The 9,233-nt window shown below is 38.5% G+C and overlaps 1 protein-coding gene across 3 annotated transcripts; it reads left to right on the top strand.

The window, feature by feature from the left end:
• The first annotated feature begins 2,986 nt into the window (after positions 1 to 2,986).
• On the top strand, positions 2,987 to 8,286 carry LOC105179037 (pentatricopeptide repeat-containing protein At1g74600, chloroplastic). 3 transcript variants are annotated; one of them, XM_011102627.2, is made up of 3 exons: positions 2,987 to 6,391; positions 6,928 to 7,153; positions 7,365 to 8,284. In XM_011102627.2, exon 1 carries the CDS (start codon positions 3,294 to 3,296, stop codon positions 5,976 to 5,978), a length of 2,685 nt encoding a protein of 894 aa, XP_011100929.1. In that variant the 5' UTR covers positions 2,987 to 3,293; the 3' UTR covers positions 5,979 to 6,391; positions 6,928 to 7,153; positions 7,365 to 8,284. The 3 variants fall into 3 exon arrangements, with proteins under 3 accessions (XP_011100929.1, XP_011100928.1, XP_020555153.1); XM_011102626.2 differs by having other exon boundaries at positions 2,987 to 6,357; positions 7,365 to 8,283; XM_020699494.1 differs by having other exon boundaries at positions 2,987 to 7,153; positions 7,365 to 8,286.
• Positions 8,287 to 9,233: the final 947 nt, after the last annotated feature.

Genomic DNA, 9,233 nt, shown 5'->3' with positions numbered 1-9,233 from the left:
TTTAAATATTTTTACTAAGTAGCAATGATAGTAAATATGTTTAATATCAATGGTTCCATAAGTTTATAATTATACTTTAGTAGTAATTATTGATGAGATTTTACATATATTATATGTTAAATAATATATGATACATATAATACAAATAATTTTTAAAAAAACAAATAAATCTCATTTGCTTTGGTGTGGAATTTATTTGTTTATATTAAATAATAATTATAAATTTAATAAATAAGTACATGCACTACATCGGTGTGTTGAAAATGATTTCATTGGTGTTTATATTCGTGGTGAAAATATTTATTTGATAAATCGAACAATAAACAGTTTGCACCATGCATGTAGTAATGGTATATTGTCCAAAATTTTTCAAATATTTCGTTCAAGTAGAGAATGATATATTGAGTCCAAAATATTTAAATAGTTAAAGTTGAGTGAATTAGTATTGATTAGTTTAAAACAGAACAGAGTGAATATTTTTACTCATACCATATAAGGCTGTCAATTTCTAAGGTTGTCTAATTCTAATTGCACATTTGCACGACATATAAGAAACGAATGCGTTTGACACTCACAAAATGCTCGAGTAGTTGTTCCATTTTTACTGATTAAATTAGTATTTGACTCAAAATTTTCATATTCGGCCATTGTATTTCTAAGGACCGTCATGCCGCTGTGGTGGAAGTCCTTGTGGTTGGCGTGAGCGCGCTATGTTGTCTCCCTCACTATACGTCCGGGCATCTTGATCAGACTGCACGCCAAATCAACGAATGTAGTCAGTCCACGATCCAATCTCCCCCACTTTCGATCCCATGTCGAGATTGCAACGTGAGGCTAATGAGGTACTGCGTACCAACAATGGGCCACCATCACCTCACACTACATGTTCCACTACATCCCAACTAGCGATGTGTGTACGCGTCTGCACCAATTGGGTAGTAGAATCCGATATGACAATCGGTGCATCCTCCCCTCCTCTCAGTAAAATATGCACGGATGTTACTACTCTCGCTATTCAGTGCATCACCCTAGGCCTCAGTAGGACACTCGGCAACATGATTGGGCCCCTCACCTCTAGCATGATGGGATAATGTGGCTCTAGGTACTGATAGTACCGTCTAGCCAATGAGAAATGCTGGCCCAATGGAAGATTTGATTGCGTTACAAATTAATATATGTAATTTGAAATGGCAATTGTTAAGTGGATGTCATCATATTCGAAATAACATGACGCACCCATGACGTACGTGGTCGTAGTTCGGAGGGAAACACCATAACAAGTATTTCAATATCATAATAAATCCCTAGTATCTAAGTGATGTCGTAAAACTGGCGAAATCGACTTTTAAGCTCGTAGAATTTATCACGGACCTGGTTTCAGGTATAGGGATATCCAAAATATCTTTGTAATGCACGTGCCCAATGACCAATGTATGCCTCCGCACGTGTATCATCTCTCATCGACGTTCGGGTGTTGTCGTCCAATACCATCCACATGAAATGTTGCTCAATATTTAAAGTCCAGTGGTCCTCCTATGGAAATTCAACACTCTCCAGATATATGGGATATGTCATGGCTGCACAGAATTATGGTTAGAAAATCGTAATGTGCAACATCGTATCACATGGAGGGTTGCAAATGTAGAAAATCTCATTTTGCTTGAATTACTATGTCATAAATTTTTAGAACTGTCATACATTCTACTCTTGATTACTACTAAATAATCTTATAACGTAATAATTTGATCCAAAGTGAAAATCGGAAAAGGTTTTAATAGTTTAGATATGAATCAACTGTGTTCAATACTTTCATTCCTAGTTCGGATGGTGGACTGCCCATATTTGCATCGCTATGCTATCTCGAAGGGTGCGTTGAGCTACTAACTCAGAAGCGGTTGGATGTCCTATATGGTAAAATGAATCTATGTCAAGAGGAGTGTCTTCATCCAGTTTGTTGAATATGATGTCATCGTTGCTATATCTACAGATGAAGTTATGAAGTGTGCAACATGCAATTACTATATTGATCTGGTGATTTTGAAGGTAGCTCGGCATCCCCTACTGTAGTATTGGAAACGTTTTTTCATTACACCGAAATATCATTCAATTACATTTCACAACCTTGAATGTGCATGGTTAAATATGTCCTGTGGGATATGATATCGACGACCATGTCCCTTCTACTCAGGTAGGTGATACATTGTTTCTCGATAAAGAGTCAGGAAATATTGGTAGTTTGCGAAAGCCGCATCTACCAAATAATACTTACTTGTGTTGTCAAAAAACATTGTCATAAGGAGAACCACTAACACCACGTATTTTATTTTTAAGCAAGATATTTGATGAGGGGGTTTTTTATCTTTGGACGAATATGCCCCTCACATTAATTGGGGAACCTCTATGGAAAGATTCCAGGATCCCACATAATGCTCAAATGGAGAAATTTGCGCCTGCCATAACAGTGGTTAGCTACGATTTTGGGCATAACTTGAGCTCTCAGACCCGGATATTGGCACTCACCAAAAATATCTTTTGGAGACATATAAGAACAGCAAATGAAGGCCTGAGAAGGGAAGTTTTTCACTTGCTAACAGACGCATTCTATTCACTATCAACGGATATCTCTGATCTAGGGACTGACTTGAGCGTCGGAGAGCCATAGCCGGGACTACACCCGGCCGGCTTAACCGTTTCTTTTGTTCTCAGGGATCGCGTTTCGGGAGCCGAGGTCGGATCGCGGATCAAAACTTCGACCACCGAGTGAATTCGATCAAATCTCCCCACGCATTTTCAATATTCATTGGAATGTAGCTTATATGTTATGTGTATCAGAAGACACCATCATAAATCATTATTGATTTAGCATGGAGTGTACTTTTTTACAGGATTAGTACTCTTATAATTTTAAAATTTTCTTAAAAATTTTGAACTTTGTAGTTTGGCAAAAAATCTGATACATAATTGGCACGTTTATGAAAAACACATGAACTTTAGCGTGAAAAATAACGACGATTTCTAGTAAAGGAGGTGAGAAGGGATCCAAGCTCTCGATTCAACAGCTGGATCCATTGCTATAAATCCACTTTTCCATGAGCAGCTGCCTTAGTTTATCATGGAAACATCAATTCAACCCTCCGCGGCTTCTGCTCCCCTAAATATTCCAAAAAAGTCGGCTGTTTTTCTCAGTCACTTCAAGAAGTTGATTTTTAAAGTTGAATTTTAACCCGTTGAAGTCTACAAGAACCTGAATTTCAAATTTTCGTCTCCCATAATATCTTTCATCGAGAATCCAAATGAATGGCATCATGATCCGCACCTTAAAGCACCAGAAATTAGTGTGTGTATGCCGCAAATTCACGTCCTCCGCTGCATTGCTCGAAGGCCCGGCAGTTGAATATGGTGAAAATCAGGGAAAGCTCGAAGCACTTCACTTGGTCAGCAACCCCTCAAATTTGAGAGGATTGACATTCATAGAAAGCAAAGCAGCGCATGCCCTTCTACTGAGATGCGGCGTAATATACTCTGACATTTACGCTGCAAACAATTTGCTTGATGCTTACTCGGAGTTCTGTCACATGGATTATGCATTTAAGCTGTTTGAGGAAATTCCATTACGGAATGTAGTAACGTGGAATTTGATGATTTTGGGGTGTAATAAAAACTTCCTTTTCGATGACGCGTGGCAAGTTTATTGCCGAATGCATAAAATGGGAGTGGGTATGGATGAGTTTACTTATGGCAGTGTTCTGTCTGCTTGTGGTTCTTTGGAGCATATAACAAGTGGGAAGCAGGTTTATGGGTTCGTTCTGAAAAACGGGTTCTTTACAAACGGGTATGTGAGGGCTGGAATGATTGATTTGTTCTCAAGGAGTTGTAGGGTTGAGGATGCTTTGAGGGTATTGTATGATGTTCACTGCAAGAATGTGGTTTGTTGGAATGCTGTAGTATCTGGAGCAGTCAAGAATAAGGATAATTGGGTTGCTTTGGGAATTTTCAGCCAAATGTTCCGCCAAGGCTCCATGACCCCAAATGCTTTTACATTTTCGAGTGTTTTGACTGCATGTGCTGCAGTTAAGGAGCTTGAATTGGGTAAAAGTATTCATGGACAGGTGATCAAAGGTGGTGCCGGAGCAGATGTTTTTGTGGGAACTGCTGTTGTTGATTTATATGCCAAATCTGGGGCTATGTCTGATGCTATTAAGCAATTTAGGCTAATGCCGGTGCGCAATGTTGTCTCTTGGACTTCCATCATCTCTGGGTTTGTTCAGAAGGGTGATTCAGCTTCTGCTCTTGGGGTCCTTAAGGACATGCGTAAGACAGGAGAGGAGATAAACACCTTGACAGTCTCAAGTGTTCTTGCAGCCTGTGCAAATCCTTCTATGTTTAAAGACGCACTACAGGTCCATTGTTGGATTTTCAAGATTGGGCTCCATTTGAACCCAGTAGTAAAAGCATCTCTAATAAACACATACTCAAAAATTGGTGCCATTGACTTATCTGAAATAGCATTTGCAGAGGCTCAGGACCTGAAACAAGTAGGTGTCTGGGCTAATATGATTTCTGCATTTGTTCATAGTGGAAATTATGAAAAAGCAATCACTTTGTTTGAAAGAATGCTAAAAGAAGGTATTACACCCGATAAATTCATTGCTTCCAGTATCTTAAGCCTAATCGACAGCTTAATTCTAGGGAGACAAGTACATGGATTTGCTCTGAAAGTGGGTATGGTGTCTGAAGTTTCTGTTGGCAGTTCAATTTTCACTATGTATTCAAAATGTGGTGACTTGGAGGAGTCTTTAAAAGCATTTGAGCAACTTGAAACGAAAGACAATATTTCATGGACCTCTATGATTGCCGGTCTTGCAGAACATGGGTGTGCAGATAAGGCTGTTCAAATGTTTAGACAGATGGAATTTGAGAATTTGGTTCCTGACGAAAAAATTCTAGCTACTATTCTAAATTCATGTTCTGCTCTTCATTCCTTGAAGCTAGGTAGAGAAATTCATGGATTTGCTCTTCGATGTGGGTTTGCCAAGCATACCATCATCGATGATGCACTTGTGAATATGTATTCAAAATGTGGTGATCTCAATTCAGCCAAGATAGTTTTTCACGCAATGCCTTTCAAGGACCAGGTTTCTTGGTCCTCTCTAATTTCAGGATTTGCCCAAAGGGGGTACATTGAGGAGGCTCTTCAGCTTTTCCACGACATGCTTCTGTCTGGTATTATTACAGTTGATGCCTTCACAATCTCGTCGGTGCTTGGGGCTCTTGCAATTTTAAGTACACCAGGCATTGGTACTCTGTTGCACGCATATATCATTAAAAAGGGTATAGAATTAGAAGCTTCCATAGGAAGTTCACTTATCATGATGTATTCAAAATGTGGAAGTATTGGTGATTGCAGTAAAGTGTTTCAGCAGATTAAATATCCTGATTTAGTTAGCTGGACAACGATGATCACTAGCTATGCACATCATGGAAAAGGATTGGAGGCCTTACAATTATTTGACCTTATGAAGAAATCAGGAATAGAGCCTGATGATGTTACTTTTGTTGGTGTTCTATCCGCCTGTAGTCACACTGGTTTGGTTGGAGAAGGGTATCTTCATCTAAATTCAATGATCAGAGACTATGGAATTGAGCCTGGTTACAAGCATTACATGTGTATGGTGGATCTTCTTGGCCGTGCAGGAAGACTAGAAGAGGCTCAAAGGTTTATTGTCAACATGCCTATAGAACCTAATACTTTAGTGTGGGAAACTCTACTTGCTGCTTGCAAAGTGCATGGTAATCATGAGGTTGGAAAGCTAGCTGCTGAGAAGATTAAGGAATTGCAGCCCTCTGGTGCTGGAACATATGTTTCAGTTTCAAATATGTGGGCTGAAGCAGGAGAGTGGGAACATGTTCTGAAAATCAGAGGTTCAATGAAGGAAACAGGAGTAACAAAGAAGGAACCAGGGTGGAGTTTCATATGAAATATAAGTGTTAACTGATATGATTTTTTCTCCATCCGATCACCCAAAGTAAGATTACAAAGTAAAGAACTGCAAGTCCCACTTGGGAAGTATTCCATAAGCAACCGCTCAACCTAGTATATATATGGAAATGAATCAGTTCCACACTCTCACTTAGCTTCCTGGGTCCAAAGCAACGTGAAAAATGGCTTCTTGTTTCCGGTTACTGCTTCTGTTTTGGATGGCTATTGAAAAGGAGCGGAGTTGAGCTGCTGGAAACAGAGCTCAACCTCAGAATGACATGACTGATAAATTTAGCAAGAGCCAATTTTCCTTAATTCAATCCACAGAAATTCGACAAGCCCAAGGAGTTAAAGGACTGGAAATGCTTCCAATTTAGGTAATTTGCAGTAAACATAGTGAGTTTGCATCAGGTGAGGGATATCCTCTCATGCTATGTGTGAGTATGTTAGGTAGCTTGAGTCATTGATGCTTGATTGCTAAAATATGTGTCGGTCATTAGCAAGTGCACTATCTATCAAGTAGTATAATAAATATCGTTCCCACGATAATTTAAACGAAATAATTACCAAAATTATGATAATCTACAATTATCTGGATGATTCGTAAAGCAGGTGATAGACTACTACTACTATTACTAAAAATAATTACTAACGAAAATAAGCTAAAAGAATGTGTTGGAAAAGATTTAGGAGTGAGAAAGATGCGAAGGCTATTGGTCTACTTAATTGATCCAATGAATGCAAAATTCACAAATTAATCTAGCAAGCAATGTTTTCATACACTAAGGTTTTTCCCAAGTTAATTCAATATATTCTCTCGAGCTATATCAAACCTATTATTATCAAGGAAACAGTGGATCTCTCCAATCGATCTAAAACTCTGGACAACATTATGATTCTTTGGTCTTGTGTTCTATTGTGATTGAACCTGTGTACACTGATGATAGGTAATTGAATTTTATGGTGCCATGTCCGTACCAATGGCTATAGCTCTATCCGGCCCCTATTCCTTGGACAACCTGTAATGGTAAAACCTTCAGAGGCAGAAAAGAATCTTGTTCAATCAAATACTTCTGCTGGTGGTGCAGGAGTTGCTGGACGATATGGTGCAACAGATAGGAAGCTTTATGTTGGCAATTTACATTTCAACATGACACAATTTCAGCTTAAAAGGTATGTGGCTTTCTGGTCTGATCTATTTACCATGCATTTAACTGTTCTGCCACTACTACTACATCTTCTAGTAACTTGGTGCCGTCTGCTGTGCCAGTTGACAGTGCTAGCTTCTTGCTGTGAATCTTTTCTCCTTAGCATTCTTTTTAGGAACCATCGACGCCCAGTTCAATGTGCTGAAATTATAGTATCATGTTCTTGTAAACTCCAGGTCAATGGGAAGTTTCAAGCAGCGTTGGATCATTTTGTTTGGGTTTCAAGCCTGCTGCACTCATGCTGGTCTGTTGGAGAAAGGATGGGAAGTTTTCAATTTGATGAGTAATACATATAGCATAGATCCCGGACTTGATCATTACGCTTGCATAACTGACCTCCTTGGACATCGAGGAAAGCTGAAAGAAGCATTGGAGTTTATTCAAGACATGCCCATCAAACCAGATTCTGGGATTTGGGGTACTTTGCTCAGTGCCTGCAAAATTCATCACAACTTAGAGATTGCTGAGCATGCAGCATACCATCTTCTTCAACTAGAACCACATGCTGCGGCTCCTTACGTAGAAATGGCTAATATATATGCATCAGCAAGAGACTGGAACGGGGTTGCTGTAATGCGTATAAGAAAATAAAGAGCAAACAGGTGACAAATCCCCTGGGCAAAGTGTCATACAAGTTGATGGCAAATTTCGTTCGTTTACTTTCTGAAGGGTTGCAAATATTTGAGACTTTGGATTGCTTAGTCCTGCAGCTAAAAGATGAAATAGATTTGTTAGCTCCCGAGGAACTCTTGTCGTGACTCAACCTTGGCGTTTAAGTGATTCCCTAGCACTCCTGTCTTGGAGATGAAAACGAGTTCCTTGTTTCTCCATGGCAATATAAAATTCCATAGAAATAAGAGGCCGTTTTTGATAGTTTACTAACTGCCGATTGGAAAGTACATAGAAATCAACATGTAGAATCCAATGTTGTGAAATTGTAATTGAAGTGCCAAAAAAGGCAGCTTCAACAGAAGGCCCAAAGCTCACGTGCACATTGAAACCACACCCAGACAGATGTCTGTTATGAGGCAGTAAAAATTGCAAGCACTAGATAAAATCAGCAGGAGGCTGCTTAATTCACTATCTACTCTATTTATGTTAAGGGGGTGTTTGGAAGGGCTTAAAATAAGCAATTATAAACTTATTACTGAAAATGAAATGAAAAGAGTATTTTTATTTTACAAATTTTGCTTTTGAACTACTAAAATTAAGTTGATTTAATTCAAATGTTCTAAAGAGCTCCCTATAATTTTTTTGAGAAAATTGTAAATATTAAGTTGGTTTTTCAAACATTTCTAACTTTTTTCACTTTTAACTTTTGTTTTCAAACACTTTGAACTTTTAGTACGTCTTAATCACAAAAATAAAAGTTATTGCAAACACCCTCAAGTCGTTTTATACCATCATTAGAATAAGCCCAGAACAGATGAACAAAAGCAAAACAAGATGAAATGCGTCCATTAGAACCTTAAAAACCACGCAGCAAATTTCATGTTGGCCATCCAAACAACTAATTAAGAGAACAAGCTAGAGTTAGTTTCTTACATGAAACTAGCTATATTATTTCTTCCCTTGCAAGAAATTTATTGGGTTTGTAGCCAAGTAGAGATTATGAATACTCCTATACCTGCGCTTCTTCAAGCTTCTCTCTTCTAACGAAATTTCAATGCAATTAGGAATCTTTCTCTTCTTGTTGATGGAGATATTGGAGTGGTTTGCAGCATTGGCCGTCGTCTGATCAATATCTTCATCTCCAAACAACTGTATGAGCATACCTGCGATGATCCCCGTCATACGATCAAACCCCCGGAAGCCCTTTTTATCATCATCATCATCGTGATCAGACTCGTTTGATCTAGGCAAGGATTCTGATGATAGAGACATATATCATGAAGACCTCACAAAGAAGTTAACAGCTATCTTGTAATGCATTGGTGTGTGTCAGTGTTGTTTTTATATATATATATATGTTTTAAGGGCTTTCAATTTGGAGTAAGTGCGTTATATATATATGAGGCCAGGTATATATATATATATATATAGTT

Source organism: Sesamum indicum, unplaced genomic scaffold (assembly GCF_000512975.1).
Source record: "Sesamum indicum cultivar Zhongzhi No. 13 unplaced genomic scaffold, S_indicum_v1.0 scaffold00120, whole genome shotgun sequence".
NCBI classification, from domain to species: domain Eukaryota; kingdom Viridiplantae; phylum Streptophyta; class Magnoliopsida; order Lamiales; family Pedaliaceae; genus Sesamum; species Sesamum indicum.
Note: the sequence above shows the minus strand (reverse complement) of the source record. Positions and strands in the feature narration are given on the sequence as shown.

Coding starts and splice junctions, on each gene's coding strand:
- LOC105179037 (XM_020699494.1), top strand. CDS start 3,294: ATGAATGGCATCATGATCCGCACCTTAAAGCACCAGAAATTAGTGTGT.